Source organism: Protopterus annectens, chromosome 12.part0 (genome assembly GCF_019279795.1).
Source record: "Protopterus annectens isolate FY-2018-M chromosome 12.part0, PAN1.0, whole genome shotgun sequence".
Classification (NCBI taxonomy): Eukaryota; Metazoa; Chordata; order Ceratodontiformes; family Protopteridae; genus Protopterus; species Protopterus annectens.
Genome location: NC_056746.1, coordinates 767,277,591 through 767,295,701, shown reverse-complemented (window position 1 = coordinate 767,295,701; position 18,111 = coordinate 767,277,591). Strand labels below are relative to the sequence as shown.

At 42.1% G+C, this 18,111-nt stretch overlaps 1 protein-coding gene across 2 annotated transcripts in view; it reads left to right on the top strand.

The window, feature by feature from the left end:
- The window catches only part of SCNN1G (sodium channel epithelial 1 subunit gamma), a 1,228,370-nt gene that overhangs the window by 550,651 nt on the left and 659,608 nt on the right, over positions 1–18,111 (top strand). For both annotated transcript variants that reach the window (XM_044089818.1, XM_044089817.1), the window contains exon 6: positions 16,377–16,540. In XM_044089818.1, coding sequence (XP_043945753.1) covers positions 16,377–16,540 — 164 coding nt within the window. The remainder of the gene's footprint in view (positions 1–16,376; positions 16,541–18,111) is intronic.

Below are 18,111 nucleotides of genomic sequence, written 5' to 3'. Positions count from 1 at the left end.
AAAGACATAGGCAGGCTTCTCCTTCGGCTCCAAGGACTTCGGAGCTGAGGGCGGAACGGTCTGCCTCAATGCCACCAGTCTCGACTCCTCTGGCTTCGGAGCCGATGGCTGGGGCATCGAGAGGTGGGTCACCTTCGTCGGCTCCACTGGTCTCGGAGCCGATGAAGGTTGTCCGCTCAGACACTTCCTCCTCGGCGCCTAAGTCCTCCTCGGCACCGATGGAAGCTAGTTTGGGTATTCCTTCGGCGCCGATAGTCATCGAGTCGCCTCGGAGCCGGTCCCCTAGCCCCTTGGGGCCGTTGGAGAGGCCATCTCGAACCCGTTCAGTATCCTTTAGGTCATCGAGGATGTCAGATTCGGACATAGACAGGGTGCTCCAAAGACTGTTCCAGTCCCCAGTCTTTCAAAAATTTGTTTCGCTCCGACCCAGTTGGCTTCGGAGCCGACAGCCCATGCCCATGTCATTGCCATTCCTCCTCCGACCGCTTCGGCTCCGTCGGAGCAGGTGCTGTTGGAGCCGGTGGAGGTCTTAGGGTCGGCTCCGACCCTTACTCCAACCCCGGCCTTCGGGTCCGAGTTTGGCACACGGACTTTTTCGGCTGGACCCGGGGGTGACGTTTCGGGACCTATGTTGTCGGTTCCGAGCCTCCCTCTCGGTGCTTCGGCTGCGGGACTTCCGTCTGCTATCATGGCTCCGGGGACCGGACACTCCCAGGATTCTGGGGGTCCGGCTTTCAGAGCTATGAGGAGTGCCTTGGCCAAGTCTTCTTCGCCATCTCCCGGCTTTACCGCACCTTCCTGGGCGTGGAGACTGGGTCTTTGGCAGTTCCCTGTCCTTAGGCAGCGGAGCCCGGGGCCTGAGGTTACCCCTCTGGGGGTTCCTCCTCCTGAGGGTTCTTCGGAGTTGTCTTCGGAGGAGGCCCCAAGGAAGAGATCGTGCAAGAGGAAGCACGTGGACTCCCCCGAGTCTCTTACATCGGACACTGATCTTGATGATGCGGAGGGGTCCCCAAAGTCGTCCTCGGATGATGTCTCATTTGCAGACATTTTAGAGATCCTCAAACAACGAGGCGGCTGGATGTCCAAACCCCCCTCTGCTGATGAGTCAGTGCTTCTCAAGGCCTTTGGGGCTCAGCCCTCCGCCTCCTGGGTGTCTCCGCCTTCGACGAGCTCCTGGATTTGGTTTGTCGGAGGGCGTGGGAACATCCAGATACCGTGGAACCAGTGCCTTCTCATCCTAACAAATTTTTGTCTGCCCCACCCGAGAAGGAGTTCCTGACTAAAGGCGTGGCTGTAGATGCCATGGTGGTGGCATCTGCTACACAACAGGACGTGGCAGAGGCTTCAACGTCCGTCCATCCTCCTAATAAGGAGTCTAGGAGCATGGACGGCACGGGAAGCGCACCCTGACTTCAGCGGCCTTTACTTTAAGGTCCCTGAATTATTTGGCACATTTTACCAGGCTACAGAGGGATCTGGTCAAGGAGCTGTCAGATTCCCTCTCGGGTAACCTACCTGAGCAGCTAGCCCAGTCGGTTAGCTCTCAGTTGGCTATCCTTACTTCAATTTCTAACTCGTCCATGAGGCTCATTTCATATGCGGCGAAGGGGCGGGTAGAGCGGCAGGCACAGGCGTGGCTCTACGGAGACAAGCCTGGCTCCGTTTGTGTCATTTTGCGGAGGCCTTCAAGTCTTCCTTCGTTGACGCTCCCTTTGATGGGTCCTCTTTGTTTGGACCTAAGGTTAAAGACACTCTTACCCGCTGTGAGCAAGAGGGAAAAACTTTATCTGCCGTAGGTGCACGTTATTCCACTCCCTTTTGGCCTTATCCCAAGGCTAAAGGAGGAGGGAAGATGTGGTTCCGTAAATCACGTAAGTTTTTTCCTCAACAGCAGGAAGATTCCCCTTCCAGAGGCAGAGGACGGGGAAATTTTTCTGGGAGACGCCGTCCCAGAGGCGGCAGAGGGCCCCGCAATTCTGGAGACCGCGAGTCCTTTCGTGGCTCTTCAGCCTCCCACACTTCATGAGGGATTGCCCGGCTGTGCTGCTCCGGAGCCAGTCGGGTGCCATTTTGCCAAGCACCTAAAAGCCTGGGAGTCTATCACTCAGGACAGATGGGTGCTTCGGATTATTGCCGGAGGTTACACCATTCCCTTCACACACTCACCCCCACCGTCCAAAAAAATCCCGGACCCACCATCCAGTCAAAGGGAAATTGCAGCCGCAGAAGCGTTAAAGCTGCTAGAAAAAGGAGTCATCCAACCAGTCCCCACAGACTAGATCGGATCCGGAAATTACTCAAGGTTTTTTTTAGTGCCAAAAAAGACCGGGGACCTGAGACCAATATTGGATCTCAGCAGACTAAACCAATCCGTCATGAAATCCAAATTCCGAATGGTCACGTTACAATCCATTCTCCCATTGTTGGAGAAGGATGTTTGGATGTGCTCCATAGATCTCAAGGACGCCTATTATCACATACCGATGCATCGGGCGTCCAGGAAGTATCTGCGCTTCAGCCTGGGAGACAGTCATTTCCAATTTTGTGCACTGCCCTTTGGTCTCACCACAGCCCCCAGGGTGTTCACCAAGTGTTTGGCAGTAGTGACTGCTCACCTGAGGAGTCTTGGATTCCAAGTGTTTCCCTATCTGGACGACTGGCTCCTGACTGCCACCACCAGGCATCTACTAATGGACAACCTCAAAGCCACCTTTTCCTGGGTGCTACCCTGGGAATTACATTCAATTGGTCAAAGTCTGTCTTGCTGCCCTCTCAGCGCATAAGGTTCATAGGAACAGAGATAGACTCAAAATTGATGCGTCTTTCTTCCTACCGAAAGGATTCTAACTTTACAAGGTCAAGTTCAAGCCCTGCTTTCAAGATCCAAAGCCCCAGCCAGGATGGTCCTGCAACTTTTAGGTTCAATGTCTGCCACGGTTCTCCTAGTTCCTCTGGCAAGATTGCACATGAGGATTCTTCAGTGGCTATTATCGACTCAATGGTCCTTTCAGAATCTTCCCCTCAATCACCCCATTATGATTACAGAAACGTGCAAACGGGACCTCCGCTGGTGGCTTCACCCGTCCAATCTGAATCAGGGAAGACCTTTTGTTATCCCCCCTCCGGTGGCCACCCTGACGACGGATGCCTCCCAGACAGGGTGGGGGGGGCATTGTCTGGGCAGGTTAGTTCAGGGTTCCTGGCTTCCAGACGAAACCTTTCTCCACATCAATGTGTTGGAGATGAGGGCTGTACTTCTGTCCCTACAGGCTCTCCACAAGTTTCTCCCTCAAGGCATTATCACTATCCACACAGACAACATGTCGGTGGTCTGGTATCTAAACAAACACGGAGGGACCAGATCTTACCCCCTTTGCAGAGAGGCCATGAGGGTGTGGGAGTGGGCTGTAGCTACCAACCGCTTCTTGGTAGCGACCCACATTCCAGGGAAATCCAATATATTGGCAGACAGATTAAGCAGGACAATTCTCTCTCCTCACGAGTGGTCCCTGAACGAAACAGTAGCAGCTCAGGTTTTCAGAAGATGGGGGACGCCGTGCTGCGACCTGTTTGCAACACCACAAAACACAAAGTGCAAAAGGTTCTTCTCCTTGACTCCACATCAGGGGGAGGCAGCTATGGATGCTCTAGCACAACCTTGGCCAACAGGGCTACTTTATGCTTTTCCTCCGGTTCCACTTCTCCCCAAAGTCATTCAGAAAGCTTCTCAATTGGGGTCCACAATGATACTAATTGCTCCGTACTGGCCTCGTCAGGTATGGTTCCCCTACCTGAAGAAACATGCGGTGGACGATCCTTGGGTTTTGGATCTAACCCCGGATCTGCTAATTCATCAGTCGGGACGACAACACCAGTCCCTTCAAGACGTTGAAGTTGGCAGCTTGGCTCCTCCACTTCCGACTTTAGTCAGAAATCACACCTTAGACCCGAAGTTATTCACATTTTATCTTCGGCCCACAAACCCACCACTAAGAAATTGTACCTCAGTAAGTGGAAGAGGTTTGCTATCTGGGCTCAACTCAGGGGCTTAGACCCTATCACTGCCCGATTCCAGAGGTTTTGAAATTTTAACATCCTTGTTTAATCAAGGATCTTCAGTCTCTACTATTAAAGTCCAACTTGCAGCTATCTCTAAATTTCACGAATTCATGGATCCACTGTTGATGAGCAGCAGATTATGCAAAACTTTCATTAAAGGTGCGGGCTGTTAAGACCCCAGTTTTTCATCCTGCCTCCGTGGGATCTTGATTTGGTGCTTCGTGCCTTAACATCTTCCCTCTTCGAACCGGCTGCTACATGTGAGTTAAAATATCTGTCTTGGAAAACTGCCTTCTTAGTTGCAATTACCTCTGCAAGAAGGGTTTCAGAGCTTCAAGCCCTATCTATCAAACCACCGTACTTGATTTTTCACAAGGATAGAGTATCACTTAGGCCTAACCCATCTTTTGTCCCAAAGGTTTGTTCTAATCTCTGTCTCCAACAATCTCTAGAGCTACCAGTTTTCTTTCCAAAATTCTCCAATGAAGCAGAGTACACTCTCCATAAATTGGATGTTCACAGGCAATTGCGCTTCTATCTAGACAGGACTCAGCAAATTCGTAAATCAGACCAGTTGTTTGTGTCCTTTTCAGATAATAAATTGGGTAAAACCATCACAAAAGCTACTATCTCCAAATGGATTAGAGATTGTATAACTCAGGCTTATTCCTCTTCAAATAAGCAACTTACAACATCTATCAAAGCTCACTCTACCAGAGCTATGGCTACTTCTATCGCCTTTCATTCCAAGCTCGCTATTTCTGAGATTTGTGCTGCGGCTACTTGGTCCAACCCGCACACTTTCATTTCCCACTATAAATTGGATGTGGCATCTAAAGGGCAAGCATCATTTGGTTCCACGGTACTCAGGAGTGTTTTCCAGTGAGCCACCCAGGATTCAGGTGCTAGGGACGCTGTCCCATCAGTCAGAATGTAGGCGAGATAGGATCACATAACACCTTTTAGTTATGCACTCACCATAACTTCAGATGTTTGGGATCCATCTCGCCTACATTCCTAATACCCGCCCTCCTTCCCCCGGCCTTGGAGATCAGAAGAGATTGAACGGTTTTGAGTTCTACTGTTTTTATCTTGTTTCATCTGACGATGTTATATAAGCAGTGCGTGCATGTGTGCATGTATGTGGACAAACTAGATCTGGGGGACTGGTAGTGGTGCATCCTGGGATATAGTAAGCTCAGCCAATAAGAGACTTCGCTCTTTGGCATAAGCGTGCCGAGTCGGAGCCGAGGGATCGGCTCCGGACCCATCAGTCAGAATGTAGGCGAGATGGATCCCAAACATCTGAAGTTATGGTGAGTACATAACTAAAAGTTATCCCCTTTGGGAAAAAACATGTATCCATGAATTACCATATAGGTGGCAGTACCATATAGGTGGCAGTACACTAAACACAGAAAGTGTGATAAGAGACTTAGGGACACAGGTGGACAGTGGTCTCACCTTCGATAACCACATCGCCACAACAGTCAGGAAATCCTTCTATGTGGCATACCTCATCACGAAGGGCTTTTCATCCAGAAAAAAGGAGGTCATTGTCCCACTGTACTCATCCCTCATTAGACCCATTATAGAATACAACGCCCCATTTGGTATGTACCTCTCAAGACATCTGCAACAACTGGAAAGGCCTCAGAAATACCTCACTAAAAGAATCACAGGCCTAAAGCAGATGCCCCACGCTGACCGCCTTAAAAACTCCAGCTATACTCTGTCGTGATATCGCCTACTCAGAGCCGATCTCTGCTTAACATACAAGGCCATGTCAAACCCAGAGCTGTTGGACATGCTACACTTAAAGAAATCCCAATCCCTCAGAGCTACACGCTCCAGGGATCTAAACCTTGTCATCACAATAAACAAAACATGCTGGAGGGATAGGTTCCTGACCCAGAGACTCCCCAGACTCTGGAATAGATTGCCCGTACATGTCAAGCAGAGTGCCTCTTTGGACCTCTTCAAGAGGAACCTTGACGATTGGATGGGAGAAAGGAAATTCACCCCAGGGATCACGTCAGTCGCCCTGCTAGACAGGGGTCCAGGAAAGTAAATAATGTGGGAAGAAATAGCCAGGGAATTGTTATGGCTAGGCTTGTATAGGCCCTAGGGCTGATAGCCTAGTACCAACCTATGAACTCCTCCTTATGCTACACCGCAGTGTCAGCATTCGATTTACCTGTGCCACTGACACTGTGCATGTTGCACAATTTTATCTTCTGAATATAGGTTTTTATATAGTTAGGGGAATCCCTTGTTTATTTTTACACAGAATCTCCCACTTAGTTGATACTGGGTTTGGAGAATATATTATAGATTTTTTTTTTTTTGCATTGATCTTTGTTTCTTCAAAGCAAATGTTTTATTTTAGAGGATGATCTTATCTTAAGTGCTCTGAATCTTAGGAAGGGTTTGTTCTTGCATTCTAAGTGAATGGCAATTTTTATGTGTACCAGAAATGTTTATTTTTATTTATTTATTTTTTATTTTGCGTTTATTAACCCAGTATATCTGACTGTGCCAGAGACCCATTTTCAGTTGAGGCCTGAGGAGAAAAGCTCCAAACAGAGAAATTAACAAAAAAAAATACAAATAATTACATTAGATGATATTCTTAACAATAATATAACATGCTAATTATACAACATATTCGAAACAGTTTCAAGAAGAGATAGTTGTAGCAATAATATAACTGTTTAATACTAAACAATTGTAGAAAGAACTACAGAAAAAAACATAGGAGCAAAAAATAGCTGTGTAGAATAAGATGGAATGCAACACAGTACAGAATGCTATGTATACAAATTAGGTGTAGGGACATGTTAATAAAAGTGTAATGGAAGAAAACAAATTTCATAACATGTAAAGAGAGAAGAGGAAGATATGGGAAAGAAAGAAACAAGAGACAAGAGGAAGAGAATCTGAAAGAGTAAGCTGGAGAGTAATGGAAGGTTATCATTAGAGACTTATTCAGCTGTGACTGGTACATGAGCAAAGTCAGTTGTTAGTAAGGTTTTCCTGTAGTAGTTGTTTGAATGTGAAGTTGCAGGCAGTATTACAAATTTCTTGTGGTAAGGAGTTCCATAATTTAACTACTTGATTTGAAAATAGGGAGTCTCAATAGTTGTTGGATATGGTTGCTTTCAGAAGGTTTTTGTTGGAGGACCTTAGTGAGCAAGGACAAGACTAATAAAGAACTAGATCTTTGAGAGCAGGGCAATTGCTAGGGTGGCAAAATATGGTATGAGTGAAATTTAATCGGTTAAAGGTAAGTAGATTGGGAAGTTCAAGCCATTTTTGAAGCTGCAGTGCATTGCAGTGGTGTGCTGTGAATGGAAGGTTTAAGGCAAATCTTGCTAGTTTGCTGTAGCAGGACTCAAGTCAGATTTTCTGAGATTTGTGAAAATTGGCAATGCATATAGTAGAGTGGGAAGAAGGTGGGTTCTAGCTGTGGCATGTCTAGTGAGGTCAGTGAGGAAGGATTTGATTCTGTAGAGAGAGACAAGCTTAATATTTACTTTCTTGATAGTTCCTGCAAGGTATATGTCAAATCTAAGGTTATTATCTATGATCACCCCTAGGAGTTTGGTGTGTTCCAGTGGCTCTATTATGGTATCATTAGAGGAAGAGATGGTGAAAAGGAGTGGGGTGTTGGATAGTTTATTACTGGTAAAGAGCATGAGCTTAGTTTTGTTGGGACTGAGAACAAGTTGAGAGTTGGAGAGATAGTTTTCTGTGCCATTGAAGGCAGTTTGGAGTGTTAGAAGGAGTGCTGGTATGGAAGGAGCTGAACAAGTAAGGGTAGAATCATCAGCATATTGTATGATGGTAGCACTTTGTGTAGCTGATGAAAGTTTAGTAGTGAAGATAGAGAAGACTAGTTGGCCAAGTATTGATCCTTGGGGTACACCTACTGTGGCAGGTAAAAGAGAAGAAAGTTAATTATGCCATTTTACAGCCTATTGGCGGCTTGTTAAGTAGTTAAGAAACCAAGACAGAACAGATTGAGATAGGGTAAGGAATGCTAACTCATTCAGAAATTTCTGATGAAAGACTTTTTCAAAAGCTTTTGACATGTCAAGAAATATTGCTGATACTTGGAGTCCAGTATTTCTAATCTGGTTAACTGTATTAGTAAAACTAACAAGTGTGGTGGTAGTGCTGTGCTTTGGCCTAAAATCATGCTGGGATAGAGCTAGCAGATTATTGTTTAGACAGTATTGGAATAGTTGTGCATGTATACATTTCTGTAGAATGTTTGCATGGGGAGAGAGTGGCTATTGGCCTATAATTATTGAGTTCAGTGGATAAACCACCTTTATGAAGTGAGATGATATGTGCAATTTTCCATAACTTTGGGATGTATTGTTCTGTGATGGACTGGTTAGTTAGGATGAAGACTGGAAAAGAGTCTGCATCTTTTGCTATTTTAAGAACTTCATTAGGAAGTTGGTCTGCTGTGAGGGATGAGGGCTTGGGTTTGGATAGTAGCTTTTTAATGGCACAAGTTTGGATGGGTTGAAATGAGAATGAGTTGAGGTAATTTGTGGTGTTTGTGTATGTAAGAATAGGGGGGTGTTATTGTTATTTACCAGGGATAAGATGGAATTAATGAAGTGAAAGTTAAACTGAGACTATCAATGGAGTTGGAAGTGTTAGGGGCAGGAGTTGTAGGACCTGGTTTTAGGATAGTATTAATGGTTTTCCAGAACTTTTGAGGATTATGTTGGAACTTATCTTGAGTGGTTGTCTTGTTTGATTTGTTTTTTGGCTTGGTTTCGCAATTGGTGATAGCTGAGCAGATTTGTTACATTTTTAGTGGTAAGATAGTGGTGCCACTTTTTATCCCTTAGCTTCTTGGTCTCTTTGGTAAGCAATGGTAAGTGTGGAGATAGATTATTTAAAATATGAATTTGTCATTAAAGTATAAAACTGTGTGATCAAGTTGGAGGTGCTTTAGTGGGATCCAGATGCAGTTCTGTTGAAGGCTAATAATGATTTCTGGTGCAAAGTTCTTTTTGTTGCATATAAATCTGTAAGATATGTTTTTACTTAAATAGATACATTCTTTGATTAAGTAGGTAGGTTTGTGGTGACTTAGGTTATCTGGGAGACATGCATATTGGTAACAGTGGGAGGGTTTATTTGTTAAGGTCCAGTATAGATTGTTTTTGGCTATGCTTGTCAGTCCTAGTTGGAGAGTTTATAATTTGATGGAACCCATGGAGATTGATAAATTAGTTGGGTTGTCGGTGGTGAAGGAGGACCAGTCCAGGTTAAAGTCACCCATGATAATAGTTTCTTGACTATATATGTTGAGCTGACCCAACAGAAGAAATCTTTTATGGTGGATGGGTTGTTACCAGAGAGTATGTAGGTTGCTATAAGAATAATATCTTTGTTGGGGTTGATTGTAAGGTGAGTGGTGAGGAATTCCAGATTGTTGTGGTCTTGGTAGTTCATGACTAACCATATGAGGTTGAGGTTATCTTTGTATATTATGGCAATGCCACCACCCCATTTATGAATCCTGTCAAGCCTATGGATTTTATATCCAGGGGTTAGTATTTCAGTATTCTGTATGTGTGATTTTAGCCATGTTTCAGTTATAATGACTGTCTGGGAATTACTGTGAAAGGGTTGCATGAAAATTGGGGATTTTATTGAGAATACTTTGTAGGCTCATATTCAGAATAAGGGGATCAGTGTTATGTTGGAAATGAGAGAAGTTTGAGACGTAAGGTGCTTGTTTTGTTACAAGAGTTAAGATGATGAGTTGTAGATGTGAGAGTTTGATAAGTTGTTTGACATATGTGACTGGCAAATAAGGAGTTGTTTTAGTGTGTACATATTTGAATGAGAAGAGTTTGGTAGTGGAGTTATTAAATATGTGTGGAGGAACAATATAATTTATTGGAGGAGTGTGAAGGGGGTTGTGAGAAGGTTGGTGGGTGAGTGTAAGAAGGTAATCTGTTGGTGGTGTGAAGTAAGATGGGAAGCTGTGGTCAACAATATACATAGTATAGAGATTGGGTAAAAATATGGACTAGTATTCATATTTGAATTGCTAGAAGTAATAGATAACTATGGAAGTAGAGTAAGGATATAGAATGATTAAGTGAATGGTGGGGTGTTGTGTAGGGTGAGGGAGGTGCTAGGTTTGCAATTGGCTGATTAGGAGAGGGGTATGTTAGGACGGTTAGTATAAATAAAAGGAAAGGGGGTGGGAATTGGGGTAGGGTAGGGGAGTAGAGTGAGCCTGAGTGGGATGAACAGGACAAGGTGAGTGGGAAAAAAACAATCTGTTGTCTAAAAGAGAAACGGGCAGTTGTTTAGAGTTTGAAAGAAAGGGTTGGGGCATTAGCTTGGATGGACAGAAAAGGCTACAAAAGTTTGTTAAAGTAGGGTCTCTTAGAGCTGAGCCAGTACTAAAACGTATTTAAAGGTAACAGCATTTAGGTATGCGTGCTATCAGGAAAACTGGGTGATATCACAGTATTTGGGGGTGGGGAGAGAAGGAACATAGCTACATGGATCTGAACTCAGGTGTAGGATGCCGTAAACTACATGTAGAGGGGAAAGAAACCAAGCTGCCAGGTGAGGTGGTGTGCTCTCCAGGAAATTAAATATGAGTAAAAAAACAACATACAGTGACTATTAAGGTATTTTCTTGATGACTGTGGTGGAGTCCGGAGCTTATTATAGCACGTGGCAGCAGCAGTGGTTGTAGGGCAGGGTAACTTGTCTTTTATCTAAAAAGTTGACAGAGATAAAAGTAAAAACTAGAAATATAAGAGAAAAAATGGAAATGATAATGAGAGGAGTGCAGAGAGAAATATGAGCTAGCAGAAGTAAGTGCAGTGACACACTAATAATCAGACTACATAGAATTACTCTAGCAATTCAATATTCTTCTCACAACTAAAGGCAGACAGAGTTCTCAAGCTATCTTTCTCTAAAGCTAGTTTAAAAATAGCTTATCTTATCCTTGTATAGAAATATTGAATGGTGGCTATCATTGATATGACTTGCTAGTACTCTACTGGATAAAGTGTCACAAAAAAAACACAAACAGTTTCCATTTGAACAAGCTGGCTTTTGTCTAAAATAGCACAAGCAGCAAAACAATATGCTTCTGTTGCACAGTTTCCCAATAATAATCTAGATTGATGGTGAAAATAAGACTATTTATGAGAACAATTAATCCCTCGACCGCAAATTCTCTGCCAACAGTAGCTCACAAACATATGGGTTCAAATTAGATCAACCACTAGTAGCTGGAATTACACTTGTAGACTAAAACTGAGTTCAGTCAAGGGAACAATTAATTCTGCATCAATAAACAATAATATGACAAAAATAGTTAGATTTTACCTTCTGCCTTTCATGTACTATCAATAAAAGGTGCTTTACTCACTGTTTTTGTTCATTTTGTAATGCTTCACCTTTTTTTTTCACAGACTAGTTGCCTCTTTCCTAGTTGTTTGAAATTGAGTCTTTCTGATCCTCTCACCAGCCCTTGCTGTCAGTTGGTCTTTTGGCATCATTAGAGTTGTTACAATCCTTGGTAGTAACTCCTGCTTGAACCTTGTTCATAGATCTGATATAGGACTATATGGAAACTATGCCCTTACTATGACCTTGTTCAGAGGTCTGATGCAATATCTTTACAGGCTACCTTTCTCTCCATCATTAGGAGAGTGTTTAAGGGCCTGATATTGGGTCTTGGAGCTGACCCCCTTTGCTTACTACCAATGTCATAGGCTTTGACATTTATCCTTGTGGCTTTGATTTCCTCTTGGGATCAGATGTATTCTCTGTCCTGACCTCAGTATGATCTGTCCTGTTTGATGTGGCCACTATGTTTATCTAGGTTTATCCTACATAAAACAATCCTGAATTGGGAGGGCTACCTCTTAACTCTTCCTTGGAGCCGATCAGGCATCAACCTTTTCCCTCGATGCTGAACCCTCTTTCCACATCAAGTACTTCAGTTTCAGATCTGATCAACCATTTTTTAGATCCATGTATTGATCGGTTCCAAGTCTCATTTGGTTCCAAGGTATTCCTTCATCTGTGAGTTTCTTAAAACTGAAACTACTGTTCTAGATGAGGCTAACTCTGTTGGCTACAGCACCAACAGTACCTTCAGGACTGATTTTCTGCTATGTTCCCTTATCACATTAAAAGCAACAGCATCATATATTTTGCCTGTCTTGGGTTAATTTTTATGACCAATTTTAAATTGTGTATAATCTCAGCAGCAGGTAGCTGTCTTACGCTACAGCTTAGGTATAATGGGGTAATTGATAATTGAGTGTGTCATTGTTTACAACCTTTTGATCAATAGGCTCATATTTGGTTCTAAGCATTAGATTCCTTAGAGAAAGGGTTTCTGAGAACTTAATAATACATGATAGTGGAGGCAATGGGCTTTCTCATAGCATATATTTTGAAGCTGCAAAGTTGTATCATCCTCAGCATCTCAGATCTCATCGGGTGCTTAGTTCATGACAGCAGCTGCATGCAGCTTCAGACATAGCAAACTTATTTCTACTCATTTATTTCAGATAAGTGGATAACTGAATTATTACTGTTATTTTCTCCATAGTCCATGGATTCGTAGACTGTTGCCCTGTGTGTAAAAGGTAGCATAGCCATATATTTTGCTTTATCTCCAATACCTTGAGGTATTTGCACTACAAAAGTTAAATTGTGTATAATTTTAGAATTGGTAGGCCCATATCTTGACCCACATTTAGACGTTATGGGGCAATTGGATTATGAATGTGGATTTGTGTGTGCTTTGGGTAGGGTCAGACTTGCAAAATTTCCTGTGTCTCAGACATTCTAGAGTGATTAGTCTATAAGCATTTCAATCTGTGTGATCTCAGAAACAATATACTTGTATTCCATCCATCATGTCAGATGTTAAGCAATAGTCTACCCCACCACAATCACAGATTAGCTCAGGTGTTTTTGTGAGATTGAGTCAAATTAATTGTCTATGTGAAGCTAAGCTTTCAGCTATGAGTATTGTCTCTCCTCAGTCTCATACAAGTCTCCCTTCCTTACTTTCCTGACCTTTTAGGGGTTGATTCACATTCCCTAATCCATTCCAAGTTTTTTGTCCTTCATGGTACTTATGTTACCTTGGTTTTCTGGGGTTTGGTCATGAGCCAGAAAAAGCTAGGGCTTTCTTTCTTTCTTCTACCAACCTGTTTTGGCTTAGTGCCAACTGCAATAATCTGTCTCCTCAGTCTTTGCTTGTTAAATTATACTTCTATTTTTATCTAGCCAGTTACTGAGCCTCAGAGACCTTTTCTTCTCGTCTGTAGGGGAACTCATTCAGGTTTTTCCATAACTGTGAAGTCAGTCAGGAATGATGTTCCTTTTCCAGACTAGCTATCAAGCTTAATGCTGTTTGACATGATGTTTGCTCTTGTCAATTTGCTTTTTTTATTTCCATTGTCCTTTCCTTTCAGATTGAGATGTGAGTTCCTGTGTGTTTCCCAGAAGAAGAATTTAAGTCAGTGGTCAACATGCACTTTCTTTTGACATACTGGCTAAATAACTGTACAAAGTAGCACTGCCAGGATGTAAAATTGTTTATTGTATTGCATACTGTGATTATTATTTTCTGCATCTTGCATATAGTGTACATAATGTACAGTAATCCCTCCGTTATGCTGTTATATGCTTTCTACTGTATGTCTTCTAAATGGCAACTTTCACATATGCCTTCTAACTGTGACTTACACATAGATGTTTCTTCTTTTTTTCTGTTGTGCTATGTTGTACATGGGTCATGAATAAAAAAGGGTCAGTATACCAGATTATTTATCTGGTAGACAAATTTAAATAAGAATAAAATAAAATAAACTTACACTCTTCAGAGGGGACTTCTCCTTTTATAGTACCTTTCCTCTCCATTTCCTTTCAAGAAAAAATGGTACCCGATAGTCTGATGGTTAACCCTTTTTCATATCTGTTTGGCTTGGAGGTAAGACCTATCCTGGTAATGGCTTTCTGACTCAGGCATATTTTTCAGCCTTGGCTTAGGCTTTTCCATGTTCTCTTGTTTCATTCTGTCCCTGTGGAGGGTAAGGATCTTTTACAATATTCAAATGCATTTTTGAAAATTATACTCTGTATTTACTTACACACATACACACACGCACACACACATCTACATACACACACACACGCACACACACATCTACATATATATATATATATATATATATATATATATATATATATATATATATGTGTGTGTGTGTGTATGTATACACACAGATATAGATATATTCAGTTCCTCTCAGTGTTCTCCATCTTTATCATCAGTCTCTCCCAGTGTTGAAGCTTTTTTCTCTGTCTCAGTTTTCCATTGAAATGTTTTCTTGTATCTTCCAGAATTGGGCTTCAGTTAATCAACCCTTGAGAATTTTTGGGTTCTCTTGGAGTAACTTTCACCTTCCTGACCAGAACCCTCTGTGGTGGTGATCCTCCTCGTAGATCTTTATCTACCCAATTGCTCTCACCTGTTGGCACAGGAATCAAAATTTCTTTGGCGGAACAGTGTCATTTCTACATAGGGCTATCTAATTTTTTAGCTCAGAAGGATGCTTTTGGGCTTCCAGCCTAAGTTATACCTTCTCCCCATTCATGACTTTCCTTCTTTCCCAGTGGGCTCAGAACTGTTTAAGTCCTGTATTTATTATTTTGTTTTGGTCTATTTCCTTCCTGTCTATAAGGAATATGACTCTATTACATTTCTAATTCTTTAATTTCTTGTATGGACTTGTGTTGTAGCTGTATCTTTCTCTGGACAAATGTGGGAAATAGTCTATCTTCTTCTTATTTCCGCATGGGCATTTTCCCTAACGTCTGCCTATCCTCAAATGGGGTATCTTCCATTCTTCATGATTAATCCAGACCTTTGAACTCTGGAACACTTGTATTCTCCTTGTTTGACCTCTGTCTGGCATCATATTCAGATTTTGATTTCAGGAGCCTTTGCAGGGATGGTTACTTGTGGTCTCCAAATTCCTATTCAGTGTGCCAGTGGTTACCTGGTTTTCTTCAGTTGCAAGTTGGACATTTGAACTTGCTTATGTCCTTTGACCCTAGGTTTCAGTCATTCAGGACTGCCTGTATTTTAAGGTTTGCTTTAGTCTCTGATTTCAGTTTATCTTTGCAATCTACCCTGCTATTATTTCACAATTTTCTTTTGCATAGGTTATGCCTTAAAACTCGGTGAGGCATGGTGTACGTTGGCCATACCAGTTACTCTGTGTTGGCTATCATTTTTGGTTTTATTTTTGCTTAGTTTCAGAGGCCTCTTAGTTTTGAGGAATTCTGTAATATTATTTGATCTTTGATGGAGTTTGAGTTGCCTTAGTTTGCCAGGGTGTTGTAACATCTGGGCCCAGTTCTTTGGCTTTGATTGATACTGGTTTCTTAGGCTCTCAGTGACTAAAGACCATAAGATGCTGGCTGCTCATCTAATATTGGTATCACTCCCCTACGAAATTGGAATGGCTACTTCTGTCTGCCTTTAGGATTCTTACCTTTGCGTCTGTCTCTGGTCAGGCACTGTATTGTCTGCATCTTCAGTTTTGTTCTTAGGACTTATTGCCTCCTTCTCTAGTTAGGCAGTATTATTGCTTCTTCCAGTCAAGTTTATTCTAAAGTCGTATTGAATAGATAGATTGAATCTGGATCTTGGTAACAGGAGTCCTGTTGGGTGTCCATCCAGTAGTGTTTTTACTGGGTACATTGTCGTATAGGTGAGGATCAAGTCTGATAACATGAAAGTTTTGTGTGTGTTGTGATGATAGATGTGTAGGACTTTGGACACTTCCCTCTACAACCTCTCTCTCCCTCCTTCCCACCATCCTTGGATATGAAGTTTTTCTTTTTGTCTAATAAGTTTTATGCTGTTTTCCTTTGTGCTTTGCATTCTGCATGCTAACAGAGATGTTGAGAGTGGCCCTGACTCGCACAAGATTGTAGTTAAAAAGGAGATTTTGGTGGCCTGGCAAAATTTTAGTACCAAGTTGCCTGAGTCCTGCCAGCCTTGATTCTTACAGTTAGTAGAAGATGGACAACAGTCCTACACATCTGTCATTATGGTAAGTGTATAACTTTCATTTACTAGAATTTAACCTGGGACTCAACTAAAAATATATATTAATCACTGCACCATATTTATGTTTTCCTGTCTGGGGTGCATATGGGTCATGTCGCTGTGTGAATGAATGATTGCCTAAACTCTTCCTGTATTTCTATTGCAGGTCTTAAACTTATCCTTTATACGGAAAATGATGACTATAACCCTTTCTTGTTCACCTCCATGGGGGCAAAAGTTATTGTCACCGACCAAAATGAGTACCCATTAATAGATGATGTTGGCTTGGAAGTACAAACTGCTATGGAAACCTTAGTTGGGCTCCAACTGGTAAGTGGATTGAGTGCAAGTGGACAGTAGTATTAGAATTTAAAAAATGAAAACAGTTCAAACTGGATACTTGTTACTTTACATCTCATGCTAGTTTATTTCTTCTTCTCCCTTATTATATTTTCTTTTTGAAGTACTCGACCTGGGAGTAGATCTTCATTTAGTTAAAAAAAATATAGAGACAGAGAAAGAAGGAGAAAATACAGCTTCTTTGGACAACTGCTTAGTGACAAGGATTTACAGGTAACCAGAAGCATTTCCGTGTACCAATGTGAGCATGATCTGCTCTCTGTGGTGGAGGAGAAGGAGGTACCCCTTCACACACCCACACATGGTTAGTATAAAGCTCCTTTTAAATCTTCCATCTAAAAAGTAGTCACACCCATCAATAAAACAAATCTTCATTGTGATACCATCCTGCACAACCGTCGATAAAACAAGTCTTCATTAGTAATGTCATCTTGTACACCCATCAATAAAATGAATTTTTATTTGTGATTTCATCTTGCATACCCATCAATAAAAAAAGATGTTATGTCTTAGCATAACATTCCATCTATGTTGTCAATCTTCACTTCTCCTTGACTGTGGGTTCAATTCCATATCTCGGAAATGACTCAGCCATTATTCCAGCTCATGCCTTCCAAAAAAACTCTCAAGCTCAGCTTTACCCATAATGCTTCTTTCAGGATTACCTCAGATCAAGTTTGCATAAGATAGTGACAAACAGGAAATAACAGACCAGAGACCATATCTGCATTCTTAAAAAGAAATCCAATCTATTGGGATAGATCTGTTCCACAAAGAAACCCAAAAGGCAGAGGGAAGGAGGGTGGGAATCTGAAGGATAAGTGAAGATCAACAAAACAGATGGAACATTATGGTAAGACATGACTTCTTTGTCTGATGTTGTCAGTCTTCACTTAACCCTTGACTGTTGGACAGAGTCCCCAGCTACCTAAATCTTGGGAGGTCTCACGAAAGTATATTCCTGAGCACCATCGAACCAAAGGGTGCTCGGCCCCTAGAGACCAAATCCAGCTTGTAATGAGTAGTAAAGGTATAGGAGTTCTAGAATGAAAAACTGCAGAAGCAGCTGTTGCTGTTGTAGAATGTGCCTTTACAGGGCCTGGTAGTTGCACTTTTCTTTTGTTATAAATGAAGGTTGTACAATCCTTAAGCCATTTATCCAGAGTAACTTTAGAGACCAGTTTGTCCAGAGTAGTAGAAGAAAAAAATAAATGAACAACTGGTCAGATTTTCTGAATTCTTTTGTTCTGTGAAGGTAAAAATATAGTTGTCTATGAACATCTGTCAAATGTAGACAATATTCACCTCTGTTTGAAAATTTGGGGAAAAAATATGGGAAGTTGGATTGTCTGGTTGATATTTGTCTCAGAAACTATTTTTAATAGAAAGGATGGATTAGTTCACAAGGATTCCTTGTCTTTATGAAAGGAGGCTTGCAAGATAAGGCTTGTAGTTCTGATATTCTCCTAGCAGAAGTAATAGCAATTAAGAATTAAGTTTTCCAAGATAAATACTTTAAATCAGTTTGCAGATGGTTCAAA